Consider the following 16,127-nt stretch of genomic DNA (forward strand, 5'->3'; position numbering starts at 1 on the left):
TGGCTCACACACACATGAGCTGACCCAATATCAGAAAATTGTCCCAGTGATCAACTTGAAGTGTACTCTAAACTGGTTTAATTCTTTTGAATTTGAAATGTGAATATATTTCTCAGTTATGGTAACATACATCTATTTATACTTTGACAAGGCCATCTTATAGTCTCATAGTTTGAATCAGTCATTCATGAGCAATGAGATTCTCTTTGGCTCTGCTCTTATGGAGGTGAGGAGCTGTATTAGTGATGGGTGTATATGAAGTGGAGGACCTAGAGAGTGTGTGTGAGATGGAGAGAGTATGTGTAAGGTTAAATAAATGGGGAGTGTGTCTGAGGTGGTGGACATAGGGAGTTTGTACAAGGTGAAGGACTCCCTATGTCCTCCACCTTGTATGTACAAGGTGAAGGACTCCCTATGTCCTCCACCTTGTATGTACAAGGTGGAGGACATTCTCCATTCAAGCAGAAAGATATTTTTATTTCTTCTTTGCCCTTTATTCTAATAAGGTTAACAAGTCTGTCTACAATAAGCCCTTGCATGTCAAGTACAGCTAGACATGGTCCACAAAGCAGTGACAGTTTGATGCATGTATGTCATACATTTAGTTCGATCCCTGAATGAATGAAACCAAAATTAAACAAAAAAAAACAATATAACAAAAAGACACAAACCTTGGTTCAGACCTTCATGTGTGACATGTCATTTAGCAGGACAAAGAGAGGAAGGGACAGACGTATGACAAGTAGAGGATCACTTTCCTCGTCTTTTCTCTTCGACTCAAAGCAATGAAATGTCAGCAGGAGGTCTTGGTGCTCTCCACATAGGAGGGGCCTCAGCTCCGAGAGGGATTGTGGGTGTTTGGGTAATGTCGTGCTGATCGAGCAGCCGATCAGTTTGAGTGAGAAAACACAACCAGCTGTTCAGGGTCAGTGCTGGAGTCACAAGTCACCATATTGTGAGTCTGAAGCCTTCTGAGGTGTCGCACAAAGTTGTGACACCCTGTGACTGATATTTAATCAGTTGTGTTGTTCTTTTTATGTCATAATGAATCAAAGTTTCCTCAGCTTCCTCCCCAGGCTGCATGTTTCATCACATCATTTCCTGTGAAAGTTGTTCTTGAGGGATTCTCACATGTTTAGTTGATTCAGACCCTGTGACTCGATACCCTGACAACATAACCATCCTCGGTGCATCCAGAGGGCAAGAAACTGTTTTCAGATTAAGTAAGGACTTGATGTGTTTGAGCTGAACATACTGTTTTTAGGGAGCAGTTATTTCTGTGGTGCAAAGATCAGTGGCTCTAATAAATGACACATGAAATCACATTTAATTGAATCCATTTATTTTTCTCCCAATTTTTGAAACACACAGTTGCAAAGTGCCAATTCAGGTTTTGATTTCTGCCGTCATGTGTGTTTGCTGAGAGCCTCCATTTCTGTTCTCAGCAGCTCAGATGATGTGTTTCCTGTCAAACTCGATGTTTGAGCTGACTGGATGATAGAGCTACACACAGATGAATTATGTTATTTTGTGTATATTTGAGTGGATAAATGTGTTCACAAATGATGAATTGTGCCAATAGAAATTCTTCAAGATTAAATTTAATGTCACATATAGTGTTTAGCAGCTACTGAATGTGTGGCCCTGTAATAACTCGAGGTCTGTTTATTGAATGGTTTTGAGGAGATGTGATGAAAAAAATCAACAGAGTTCAACCTTGTGCTTCAAACCTTGATGCTACTTGAAGTCAAGCCTGCAGAAGTGGAGGTTTAATTAAGACCAAGACGTTTTACTGAGAACAATCTGAAAATGCACTGTGTGAGATTTGAGGGGGTCTCTGACCATAAAAAGTAATTCACCCTTATTTTTGATCTATATTGAACTCGTTCAGTTGATGGTTTTTTAATTAACATATGACTGCTGTTAATTTTTTCAAATCTACAAATTTTGCCCTTATTTCAAAATAAGAGCCGACTGTTAATCAATATAATTTCATCTGTGCTCAATAAATCAAATTTTCAAACTGCTTTTAATGAAACTAATTCTTAGCTTGAATTGCTGAATTCACATTTGTATAACAGGATGGTGAACCTGAAATAGTCACACAATGACAAATACGTTTTTGTGTAAATTGCTTCAACTTGACGTGGACAGTTGGTTCTCACTGCGGTGAAGACGAATGCAGTGACTCTGACACGTTGTTGTAGTAAATATCAAAGATTCACACTCTGCTGGACCAGAGTCACACCAGAGGGACTGACTGACTTTTGACTTTCTATAGTTTTGAGTACACTCAAAGAATCATCAAAACTCATTGCTAAACCTCAACCCTAAACCTTACCTGTTAGGACAGACCAAGATGTCCTGATAATGATCTAAATGTTTCCTCAGAGACATTGAAGAACCACACAGGAGCACACATTTGATGAAATGCAAAGAACACCGAATGATCACATAGACAATAAAACTGAAAAAGCCTGTTTAAATATGGAGAGAGAGTTAGTGTTGCTAATGTCTTGTGGGAAGGACATCCAAAGACGGGGGGGGGGGGGGGGGGGGCAAAGCGGATGAAGGCTCTATATCTCATGGTGGACAAACGGGCAGGTGGTACAGTGACGTGATTGGAAGAAGAAGATCTGAGGGTGCGGGAGGTAATGTCAATGTGCAGGAGTTCAGATGATGTCACAGGTTGGATATTATTGTTGACCCCACAGATGATATATGATGTCACCAGGTCAGATATTCCTTGTTGTTGGTAAATGCTGTTGTTGGCCTGGATTTTCAGGCTGCCAGTCCATTCTATTGGCTTTGACCTGTCATTCGAGGGGTCACTCATTCAGATGGACCAATGGACTGCCGAGATATTAGCCTTTGTGTACTTTACCCCTGTTCCTATAGTGTGTGACTGGAGGTTATGTTGCTGTAGGTAGAGTGATATTCAGAGTTAACATAGCCACTTGGAGATTATGGCTACATGAATCTCTTCTCTAACTTTGCTCTGCTGTACGGTACTTTGTGGATTGAGAGGATCCTTTACTCTGACCCAGTAACACCTCTGCAGAAACCTCAAGTATTAATTTTAGATAAATACCAAGATTATAAGATTATAGATAAGGACATTGCAGTTGCAGAGATTTACACCATAATCTGGATGACAGTCGTTTCCAGCAGTTCTGGAAGCCAACCAGTTGCTGGTCTAATCTCGTCCTAGCTGCAGTCGGTGCCAGGACCTGAGATCAGCGAGTTTCATTCTCAGCGCTTATTGGATTATCGCGACTTTGTGTCAGGCTCAAGTTCAAACATTTAAAATCGAGTGACAGACAGTGAAAGACACTGAAAGGCACTGAAAGATTCTTATTTTTGCATCTTTGCATTGACTTTATATGGAATCTAATCATATTTCTTTTGTGGCATTTGGTGTGAAGGCAGAATCAGGCGGCAGGCAGACATCCTGTTGTCTTGTCCCTCATTTTCTCTGAAGAAGCAACAGCTGTAATGAACCAGAGGAGCCCAGAGGCATCAGCGAGTCTTTGTAGCCTCAGAGTGTCAGAGAGGAAAAGCTCTTCTTCTTCCACCTGTGCAGTTGTGGATGTGTCACAGGTTACATGATGTTTTCTTCCTTTACAATCCACACGTTTCCAACCAATTCATTAAAGAATGTGTCAGCTCTCTAATTTATGCTGCGCTGATGAATAATTATTATGATTGTTAATTTGTTATTTGTCCCTCCTGGTATCATGGTTTGTAACTGTTGTCCCGTGACAAGAGCACAACTGCTGTTCAAGCTACAGTCTCACATTTCATTGCTGTACTTGTGGATTCTTGCTGGTTTCCTGGATTCAGTCGGATGTTTATCACTTTGCAGCTGTAACTGATGAGTTCCATCACCATGGCGATTATCACTGGTACTTTAATGACGATTCAATGACTGTGTGTTATTTGACGAGAGGTGAAGAGATTTGATGAACTCTATTTGGCCAAACGTTGATTATTTTCTATCATCCTGTTCTCTCTCATCAACTTAATGATTCAAACATGAATTAAATACTTTTCACATGTCTTCACCTCTGATGTGAGATGTCTGGAGAAAACACTGGAGTCGTATACGATTGACAACTTGGGCCGGAGATATGTACTGATTTTTAGGGCCTGATGCCAATAACACTACCAGGCAATTAAAAAAAGTAACATATGCCTAGTATGCACTTTCTTTATAATTCTAAAGAGTGAAAGATGTGGATTGAGTTGCTTTGATGATTGGTTTCAGGGTTTGGTTCAGTTTGGTTTTGTCCGATGTCGAGCCCCCATGTATCTTTAAACTCTCCAGAATATGAGCTTTTGACCAGTGTATTGACATTGATATTTATGTTTGCTGACATTCACACTTTTATTTAACAGAATACACAATGTACAAATTATGTGTATGTATCTTTATATTATACCTAATAAACATATCTATATTATTGTCAAGTTCAATATATTTGGTTGGATGATGGTCATGGTGAAACTGTAAAATATCAGACCTCAATTTTATTTGAATGACATATAACACAGTATTACCAATTATACATATATATATATATATACACCCCTCCCCACACACACACACACACTCACACAAACAAACCACATAAATGTAAATAATGTGAATTGTAAGTGCATTAGCCATCACATTCCTGTAGCAGATGCCTGCTTTGTTGCTGATTTTGAAGATTTTTGATGATCAGAAATGTTACAGACAGGTTGTTGTTACTATAACCTCATCATCATTCTGGGATGGTCTTCACATTCTGCTCTTATACACACACTGTTGGATCCATAATAAGTGACCTAACAGTGGAGGGGCTGGTTTCGGGTCAGTTTCCTTGCGGCTTCTCCTCTAATCCTCTTCAGTTTTCCCCTGTGATATTAATGATGTGATACAGAGACACAGAGTGACCAGTGAGGAGCAGTTGCCAACAGGAGTGCACCTCTCAGAGGGGATGAGTCACACCACCGATTTATTCCTTCATCTTCTCATTTGTTTAGAACGATTCGAGAGAAGGATCATTTCTACTTTACGATGTAAATTAGTGTCTGGAGGCTGCTTGAAAGACACAGTTCAGCAGAATGTGAAGTGGTGACACTGTGTGTTGTGTGCTGAACGGATTAGACAGTAAACATGTGATGAACGTCTCATTTACAATCTGCTCTGCTTTGTTTCTCTGTTTCAGGTAAGAGTGTCCTGCTATGTGTGTTTGTGTGTGTGTGTGTGTCTGTGTGTTTGTGTGTGTGTGTGTCCTGACACCATCTGCTGACCTGTTCAATGGACTTCTGAAGAGACAGTAAGACTTTACATTCAGTCACACAACAGCTTTCCGGTGTCTCTGTGTAAACAGCCGCTCGTCCATGTTAAGCACAGATTTGAGGGTTGAGTCCGATCAATGAAAATCACCTGCAGCATTTGAATCTACAGTCAAGAGCAGAGTGAGAGGAGCGTGTCATGTTTCTCTCTATAATCTCTGAGCTGTTCTCAGACCTGTGTGTGAGTGTTGTGCTGCACTGATAGAAAACAGTCTGTGCTAACCTTTACTCTTTTACTCATCGCGAGGGGAAATTACCAAATCCTGATTCCTGCTCATTACCCTTCAGACAAACACTTCACATTTCTAAGAAACAACACTTTGGCTCTTTGCTGAGGTGATCGCACATCACAGACACACAAAGATGGAGACTTGAGCTTTAAAGAATCCATCTCTCTCCCTCCCTTTATCTCTGTGATACTGTGTTTCCATCAGCCTCTGTCACATCTCCCTCTGAATGCAGTCCAATGAGAAACTGGCCCCAGACTTGGATGAGGGGCCACTGATGTTTTCTAATGAGACAGTGATGGAGGCTGATGTACAGTTCTGCTAGAAAGTCCCTGAGCTGCTCTCGCTGTGGTTTTGTGTTCAATGGAGCCCACTTGTTTGTTCTGTATGAGATGGATTTCATCTTCGCTCTGTTCATGTTCCCTGACGTACTGTGTTGTTTGTGTGGTGCCCAGCTCTCTGCATGTTGCTGCTTATCAGCACTGACTCTGGGTGAAGCATGGCTGTTACTGTCAGCCTGAACGGTCATATGATCACACATGTGGCATATGACAGTCGGCTCCAACATGTGATGTGTTGTCCTCGTTGGCTAAGGTGTTTTTATAAATTTATATATTTATTATGCAGTTTACTCCACATGTATTTTTTCAGTATCTGCTGACATCACTGAGGTTCAGGAAGTGTAAAAGTGACGTCAAAATGTGCATCGACTTAATCATCTGTAAAATCATCATAAAATGAGTCGTTTCATAGCTGTCTGTTGCCAAAGTATCCTGAATACCGGTGCTGTCATTTGGAGCCAGAACCTGCACAGTAGTAATCATGGAGTGGAGCCACAGTATCAAGGTGAAACATATACTTGATACATTTTGAGTCTCAGCTGTCGATCATGGCTCCCCGCGTTTATAGCATTAGATTTTCACAAAAAATGCCACAGTTGTCATAAAAAAACCTTTCAGGAGTTGAGTTTGTCTCAGGCAGATTTTACACATCCTCATGTGCAGCCTAGCGACAACTTACTCTGTACGACATAAGTCATGTGACGTCTTTAGTTCAAACAGGAAGCAGCGTGCACAGTGTGAGTGAAACGTGAGGAGAAGTACGACCAGTGAGCAGTGAGAGAAATGTGTGGTGGAGGTTGTCAGAGATGATGTGAAGGGCTAGACTGTATCCCTGTGGTTCAGGAGTCATGGTTTAATAAAGTGGACACTGATGATGTCAGGTCAGTCTCATACACACACACACACACTCATTCAGGCAGAGAAGAGATAAGGAGCAAAGTGATAGAGATGGAGAGAATGAAAGAGGAGAGACGATAGAGAAGGAGACGTTAAATACAGATACTGTTTCACCTTCACCGATTCCCTACACCCTGTTGGAATATTAAATCTACAAATACACGGCTGGGTAACTATTGCATCACACGTTTTGTTAATTGAACACAGAGATGTTGTTTCCAGTAAAACCTATTAAGACTTAAAATATTCTATACAAATATTTATTTATATGAATTAAATGTTGGCATTGAATAATGTACACATACATTATAAATAATAGAGCTCCACACAAAATTTTCCACTTGGCACTGGTGCTCCTAGCTGACAATTTCAGGTGGACTACCACAAATTTATAGGGTTATCCAAACATGTGCATCTTTAAAGTCGTAAAACTTGTTGAAGATGACAAGGGATGCACCCCCCCTCTCTCTCTCACCTCACCCCACCCCACCCAGTAATAGTTTGAGCCTAGAACGGCACCTTTAGGGTATTTTCTCTCTCTCTCTGCCTGTGTGCGTGTCCTGTTGCTGTTTATTGTTGTTCAGTTTGTGCCGATGTTTTTTCTTTACCACTCAAAATCCTCCTCCTCCTCCTCTCACTGTGGTTTAGTCTTTGACTGTGTCACATTATGTGTCACAATTAACAGGAAACTGAATGACGACCATGTTCCCGCTCTTCACTGTGACTGTGGATCATTAGCTACTTTGGTCCGTGGTCAGTGGTGCGTTCAGGTGCAGCTCAGTGGATTGATGGTCTCTGTTCTCTCTTGTTAGACAGGTCTTCATATGAGCTGTCAGTCCACAACCTGAATCCCATCAGTCTATCTCTGCAGACTCCGTTCTGTCAATCTTCTCACACACACTTAACCATGAGGGGATCACCTTTCTAATACATAGTAAATGAGTGACAGTCAGGAAATTCACTGTAATAATAGCTGTCGATCCACAGACATTCAGCTTCTATACTCCACAACTGTCATGGGATAAATATAATACCATATTTTAAAACTGAAAAAGAGTCATTGAAAGGTTGAAACTGAAGTTTGAAAGCTAAAAGAAAAGATTAAAGCCTTAAATAATGTTTTCATGGACTGGAAAGAAAGACTCTCTGCAAACATTATGTTGTATTTGAGGTTTCCTTCCTCAAAACTACAGCACTCTTTTTAAGATCATGGTTATTTTCATAGTTACACATTTCCCACTTTTCTTCCACTGCATATATCGGTTTTCCAGGTAAATTGTCATCTGAAAACAGGTGCAGGTACCTTGGAAAGAGAGACATTTCTGAAACAATGGAACTTTTGACAGGGCAAACACTTTGCTGATTTACCCATGCACACCTATTGCAGTCTGTTATTCCACAGCTGAGATAACGACGCCCACTTTACAGAGATTTGCCCTCACAATTGCCAGTTTGAACTCAGAAATATGTTTGAGAATAAGTTTTTCAGAGATAAGACTTTTTTGAATAAGGTATCAACCTTTCAAAGCCTTTTTTTCAATCGCAGAGGTTGACATATGTATCCCATACACTGTACCGTTTGTCTTCCATGAAATGATTCAACTGCACAAGAGCAGAAAATGATTTTTGTTATAAAAACAAACTAGTCTGGATTTATATAGCACTTTTCTAGTCTTGATGACCACTCAAAGCGCTGTATAGTACAGTTTTGCCATTCAACCATTCACACACACATTCATACAGTGCATCTATGGGCAGCCCTTTTTTCTATGAGGTGCCATTCGGGGTCCAAAGTACACTTCTGCATGCAGATGTGGAAGGCTGGGATCAAACCACCGACCTACCCCTCAGCATCCACCCTCAAATAGGATACTAAAACAGCTACATATCAGGAAGTTTATATCTTGCAGTCTTAACACCTCAATAATGACACTTTTTGTAATGATGAAAATATGATCTTAGGCTTAAAGTGAGAATACACACCTACACACTCACACACGCTGTGGCAGGGTGTAACCTGGGAGTGGGGAAAGACATGGACGTGAGTGTTTGTTATACACACATACACACTCACACACACACAGAAACACAGACACACTCACACACACACACACGCACGCACGCACGCACGCACGCACGCACAGACAGACAGACAGACAGACAGACAGACACGTCACACTCCCTCTCTCAGCCTTTAGCTTTGGGAACACAGCAGCTAAACTAGTGCAGTAAATGAACATGAACCACAGCTTCAACCTGCTTGCATAACCTCAAAGTGTCAAAGCTCCAACCAACTCTACAAAGTTAATGTGTCCCCTGCTAACAGCATTAGCGCAGCCAGCTCATCTCAGCATCATTTTCATCCCTGATGAAAAGGGCCATATAGCAACAATACACACAAGCACACAGCATACTGTGTCAATCAATCAATCAAATTTTATTTGTATAGCCCATATTCACAAATTACAATTCATCTCATAGGGCTTCAACAGGGTGTGACATCCTCTGTCCTTAACCCTCAGCAAGAGTAAGGAAAAACTACAAAAAACCCTTTTAACAGGGTAAAAATATGTAGAAACCTCAGAGAGACCCACATGTGAGGGATCCCTCTCCCAGGACGGACAGAAGTGCAATAGATGCCACGTGCAGGACAACATCATCAATAATCAAAGTCTCTAGCAGCATTGATGAGGGTAGACATCCCGAAGGACAACCCCAACATGATATGCCAAGCAGTCCCGCTGCAATCACAGTCCATGCTCAGCAACCATCCAGACCACGATCCACCATCCAGACCAGACGCCACTCCAGTCCTCAGTCACCGTCCACCGCCGCCCACCAGGAGGACCCATCACAAGCCACCACCGCGGTCCTGGTCTACCGCCCATGCCCAATGCCAACGCGACACAGGGTCCGCCACCAGCACCACGATCAGCCCACATGACTCAGAATCCGCCACACTGGATCCAACACCGTGACCCCCGGTGCGCGATCCACAAATCGCAATCCCATGGTGCGGCCACAGAGGCCCTGGATCTGCGGGTGATAAAGCAAAGGGATTCCGGGGAAGGGGGATAGGGATGGAGAAGAGGAAGGAGAAGCTGGAAAGAGAAGCTCCGTGTGTCATGTGTCATAAAATAGAACAAGTAACGTTCTGGCGCACTAATTAGCTCTAACTATAAGCTTTATCAAAAAGGAAGGTTTTGAGCCTACTAACAAACAGATGGTGTCTGCCTCCCGAACTGAAAGTGGTAGATTATTATCCTACTCTACTTTTAGAGAATTTAGGGACGACAAGTAGGGTTGAATTCTGGGAGCGGAGTGCTCTAGTGGGTTTATAAGGTATTAACAGCTCTTTAAGGTATAAAGGCGCTATATTATTAAGGGCCTTGAAGGTGAGGAGGAGAATTTTAAATTCTATTCTAGATTTAACTGGAAGCCAGTGTAGCGATGCTTATATTGGAGAAATGTGCACTCTTCTCTTTGTTCTTGTCAGGACACGTGCTGCGGCATTTTGGACAAGCTGTAGAGTCTTTAACGACTTCCTGCTGGAGCCTGATAATAATGAATTACAATAGTCCAGTCTCGATGTAAGAAAGGCGTGGACTAGTTTTTCTGCATCTTTTTGTGAAAGGACATGTCTAATTTTTTAAATATTACGCAAGTGTCAGTCAGCACTTTGTAACATTATGGGCTGTATATTCCACCTGACACTTAAAACAATGCTAAGTGCAACACAAGTCTATTAATAGCTGGTTCCAGTACAACAAAAGTTTTTATTGTCCCGTACAATACCAATGCTGTTAAAATAGAAAATGCACCTGGGTCCATATGAGCAAATGTGACTGTGAAGGGCTGGATCATATGACTTAAAATCAATATCACAATTATTCCAACTTTGAACTCAATTACAATTAATAAGACGATGACTTTCCTGTAACAGGACAGTTCCTAAATGCCGTCATTGGCAAAAGTATTAACGGAATTAACCTACATGAGCAAGATAAAATCACTGAGAGGTTAGAACTGTCAGGTTTAATACATTTTGGGTTATTGCCCAGTTTTATGAGTGTGTTTATCTTGAAATGAGATTAGCTAAAGTACAGTGTTGGAGCATTGATATTATGATGCAATGAAAAGTGACTGCTCTGAATTTAGTGGTGAAGTATTTCATTGTTATTTTAGTATTTCACAATGTACCTACTCTCTGCTTGGTACACATATATCTGTTCTCACACTTTATCCATGTGCAGATAAGTTTCCACTGCAATGAAGACTTCTTTAACACCATTATAACAGCTGTCCACTAAAGTGCAACTGGATTTTACCTGACACCACCATATCCATTGTTGAATCGCACCTGAGCGTAAAACAAACATTTACTTTCCTGTCTTCCCCCACTCCCAGGGTTACACCCTGCCACAGCAGAATTTAGTCAAAGCCATTAAAGTATTGAACAGGTTTGGTAGAAAAAGGCATCAGGGTAAGCACCGCCTAAATAATAAATAAACCTGTTTTTCTCAAACTTGCCTCACAACCAGGGATGAGTATTGATAAGATTTTAACGATTCCGATTCCTTATCGATTCCTTATCGATTCTTTTTGGGCAAGGGGGGAAAAAAAGAGCACAAACGGGTTTATTTACATTAATTTTCTTTTATATAATTTTCTATAATGATGCACACCATATACAGTATGTATACATAAACATTTACATTTTTTAAATAACCAAAAACATTCACGTATTCCTCTTGAACTAAAGATAAACCTGACATTCTTCTGTAGAAATTACGATAAAATAAAACTTATATAACTTAAATAAAACTTACTCTGTTTAATTTAAACATGTTACTAGAAACTACAATGCTCCTTCCTTTTTTAAAAAGGGTATATGAAAACTGAGCTGCCAAAAATTAAACTAGCAGTGGCAAATACCATCAAGTCTCCAACATTAATTGTAATCAACAAAATCAACAATTCTTGTGCAGAAAAATAAGCATGTCTGCTTTCTCCGGAAGGATACGGGATCTCTCAGGACTAATTGTGTCTCCAGCCGTGGAGAACACTCTCTCAGATGGGGTGGAGGATGCCTGAACACACAGATAGGACTCAGCTAGACCTGACAGCAGGGGTAAAGTGTGTCTCTGGTCCCACCACCAAAGGGTGGCGTTATTCGTAGAGGGGATGGAGGGCAGACTTCTGTACAGCTGGACCTCTTGATGCACTCTCTGGGCCATGGACTCAGGGAGCTGTTGTTGTTGCAGGGCCTGCAGCTCACGGTCCTCCTCTTCAAAGCGTTCCTCCAATGCTGTCTTTTTTCTCTGCTTTACGGCTGGTGTCTGAAATTAAATGGACATAACCAAATGGTTTGGATTAAATTAAATAATCAAAAAATCCATGCCATCTACCAATATTATTTATCAAAATGAGCTGAATTTACATAGTCATCTTCTTCCTCCTCTTTATCCCCCTGCCTCTGTGTCTCTCCTTGCTCTGACAGCTTTAGAAGAAATTCACCATGTAAGAACCACAGAGCCAGAGAGAAATGTGCTACAATCAAAGGGATTGTCAAATTCAGATACCTCATCTGCAGCTGCCTCTGAGTTTGCTGCCACTGCTGCTTCCCTGACCCTGTCCCAGATCTCATCCCTATCCAGTTTGGATTTGAATCTGGGGTCTAACACAGTGGCCGCCTCCTGGAATGCCTTGACATCAGCATCCTTAAGTTTAAAGAGATGGAGAGAAAACACAAAATTAGGGGTAAATGTTACTGAATATGAATTTCATTTAGTGTATATGATTAACTGTCATTATTATTAATAATAAATGTCAGTCACTCACTGTACCTGGTAACGTTTTGAAAGATCGTTCCAAATGTTCTCTTTAACGCTCCTCACGAAAGCAGGGTCATCTGCCTGCACTGTGTAATGTTTCTGCAACTTCTGGAGGATAGGCAGTATCTGGCCACAGGTTGGACTTTTGTCACTGGAGACAGCAAGTGTGGATGTGTAATGCTTCCGCATCAGCAGCACAAACTCCTCTGCTTTCCTTAAGTCCTCGTTGGCCATTATGGCCAGTCTGCAATATAATAAAAACATTTAAATATATATTGCATAAAAAATCTTTTAATTGCTTTAGGCCATCACGTTTTAAATAAGCCATATTATTATTTATTTATTTTTTAAAACAGTATTACTTACTTATCCTTTTGCATTGGCTTTCTTAGCCGTGGATCTATAGCTGCAGCTTGGATGGCAGAAAACTGCTCACAGAATCTTTCCATCATCAAAAACAGGGAGTTCCATCTCGTCTTCACATCCAAGAGGAGCATGTGCTTTGGCAGCTCTGAAAGGCAAACACACACATACAAGTTTACAATAAACAATATTTTATTACAAGTAGTTTATCATTTTAAATTTATCATAATCTGCTCATTTACATTAACATATGTATGTTGGCGTATTTGGCTATGATCTAAAGAAAGTAATTTAAATGTGTTCTTACTGAGGAGTTCTTGCTTTTCCTTGAGGATAACTTTGGCCACGTGGGATCTCTTCATCCAAACAACCACAGAACGAATCCTTGCCACCCAGTTGGAAATCGTATGACAGTTATACAGTTTCTGAGCTCCGAGGTTTAGTGTGTGCGCGAAACATGGCAACTTGGTCATGTGAAGAGTGTTCACGGCTACACTCATATTAGCTGCGTTGTCGACGGTGGCTGCCACTACCTTCTGCCTCACTTTGAACTCCTCCAGGATCCCATCTATCTCCTCTGCCACAGCTGGCCCTGTCTGTGCCTTGTACACTGCCTTAGTTTTCAGGACTTTTTCCTTATTCTGGCCATCCCTGACCCAGTGCAGCGTTACTGTTAGGTAATGGTCTTGACTGAAACTTGTCCATCCATCAGCAGTGATGGCTGCCTTCTTGACAAGTGTCAGCTCTGACATAAGATTCTTCTTTTCAACCTCATACCAAGCAGGGATCAGTTGGTTTGCCAAACTGTCTCTGTTTGGGGCTTTATACCTTGGGTTGAGAATCTTTGTCATCTCCCTATAGAAAATATATAGTGGGATGAAGGAATGGAACAGAACTATGCTGGTTAGAATAACAACAAGCAACTTTGATATTCTATTTTAGCTGGCATGTCAGACAAAATACAACAAATTAACCTACCGAAAATCTGGGGCAACTACCGTAGTAAAAGGGTGCAAACCTTTCACCACAAACTTAGTCACTGCTCGGTGACATTCGTTAATCCTCTCTTCAGTCATTTTATTTTTCCCTGCCATGGTGAAAGGATTGGCCAGAGGTGCACAAGACCTGCTAGCTGCAGCTTCTGACCAAGATCGACTACCAGCCTCTGAACCTGCCTGACTCTGAAAGTCATCATCTGCTAAATTAAATGGATGGAAATGGAGATTATTTACATAGTGAAAGCTGGTTTATACAATGAAACAAATGGCACCAACACAATAGACAGGGTCTGGAGCAGGGACGTGTGGCGCCGAGCGACGCCGCAGTAGCCGCCGAGCTACTCCGGGTTGCCGCAGTAGCTGCAGTAGCCGCCGAGCTATCACGTCGCTACTGCCCATCACTGATAATGGGAGACCAATGCCGGAGCTCGATCGACTATGCACAATAAAGGCAAATTGCTTCACACAAGTTTGAGGAGCTTACCTTGGATAGAAAGAGATGCAGCGCTATCGTTAGCTGCGCTGCTGCAAGCATCAAACACATGACACACCTCCTGTAACTTTATTCCATGCGTGTTCAAATGCTTCATCATATTGGTGGTATTTCCTCCCTTCGACGAAATAGCCCTTTTGCACGCGTTGCAAGTGGCGTTGCTGTCATTTTGTCGTGTGAAATACAACCAGACTTTAGATCGCTTCTGCCTGGTCGACATGTTTGCTGCCGTCTGGATGAAAAAGTTTGCGCATGCGCAACGGCACAGGGAACCGTTAGCAGAATCGTTAAAGAATTTCGCTAACGATTCCAAGGAATTGGTTCACTGGGAACCGGTTCTAAACAAGAACCGGTTCTCGATTCCCATCCCTAGTCACAGACAAAAAAAGGAGGATTTTGACTTCCTCGGGGCCATTAAAAGGATGAGATGGTTAGGATCAGTGATGGCTTCTCACCTGGGAAAATACATAAAAAGACAATGAGACAAATAAATAAATATATACAATGACAAAAGAATCACTTCAGCAAATTAAGTGATTCTTCAGGTCACTTCACTTTACTTTAGCAAATCAAATATACGGCGCAGTCTCGATATGAGTTGAACAAAGCCAGTAAGCAAACTTGACATCAGCAGTGAACACTTCACACTGGCTGACATCAGCCTTTGATCCAATCAGTAGCACCTATGACAGGAAACTGAAGAGGGAAACAGAATAGGTGAACAGCATTAAGCAGAGGCATTAATGGCAGTGAAAATTATCTTTCACCACTAATTCAATGTTCATCTGTTGAATTAGTCATAAACACGAATATTTCCACAGGTTCATTTCCTGTACCTGTTTCAAAAGCGAGAGAACTCCAGCATCCCTGTTGATTGAATCCATTCTTTTCTTTAACAAGGTTTTTATGCTTATTGCAGAACCTCTAGTTTCTCAGCTTCATACTGTAGAGTACTGGCATTAAGTTGAGCAATAGCCATACTTCATTCAAGTGAATACAGTGATCATAGAAACATGCTGTGTGCATGAGACGCATCAGATCAGTGACACAGCTGTCACCAGTTGCACACATAGCCAATGAGGCTGAGGTGTAAGTCAATCTATTTTGCCCCAATGCGCCTGCCTCTGTTCATGTTTTCCATCATTAGCACTTAATTCCGACAATTCAGCTCGAAATCGATCTTTTACTGTGATGAACTCCTTTCTCATTAGTTATCATGATTTCCCTGTTGCTGGTTCTCAGTTGGAGCAGATGGTGAACAAACAGTGGGAGGATGAAACCCCTCTGGAGTTTCTCCACCAACACAATGCCACTAAAATTAGAACCAACAGCCGGTGAAAGTTTTCAAAGCTAAGATCTTTCACTGCTGTGTTAACTACACTTGTCTCATGTATTTAAAGTCTTATTTTCCACTCTCACTAATGGTATTGACTTGTATCTAATTATTCACAGTGTGAACTGCGTCTCCTGCCTGGATGGATTAATGCTGGTTATACAAAGTAAATTACAACGGAGAGTCAGTATTGACTGAACAGGAAGCGGAATCTTGGATATTTACACAACAGCAGAGTTTTAAATTGGTTACATTTATTTTGAATGTGTGAACAAGCTCATGTTAAAAACTTTTTACA

General features: G+C 41.3%; 1 protein-coding gene across 1 annotated transcript; it reads right to left on the bottom strand.

Moving 5' to 3' along the window:
* Positions 1-11,450: 11,450 nt before the first annotated feature.
* LOC133951368 (E3 SUMO-protein ligase ZBED1-like) lies at positions 11,451-14,862 on the bottom strand. The gene is made up of 6 exons (XM_062385275.1): positions 13,313-14,862; positions 13,009-13,153; positions 12,655-12,886; positions 12,391-12,528; positions 12,249-12,308; positions 11,451-12,147 (listed from the first exon to the last, which is right to left on the bottom strand). Exons 1-6 carry the CDS (start codon positions 13,854-13,856, stop codon positions 11,779-11,781), a joined length of 1,488 nt encoding a protein of 495 aa, XP_062241259.1. The 5' UTR covers positions 13,857-14,862; the 3' UTR covers positions 11,451-11,778.
* Between the last annotated feature and the right edge of the window lie 1,265 nt (positions 14,863-16,127).

This window comes from Platichthys flesus, chromosome 4 (assembly GCF_949316205.1).
Source record: "Platichthys flesus chromosome 4, fPlaFle2.1, whole genome shotgun sequence".
Taxonomy (NCBI): Eukaryota; Metazoa; Chordata; class Actinopteri; order Pleuronectiformes; family Pleuronectidae; genus Platichthys; species Platichthys flesus.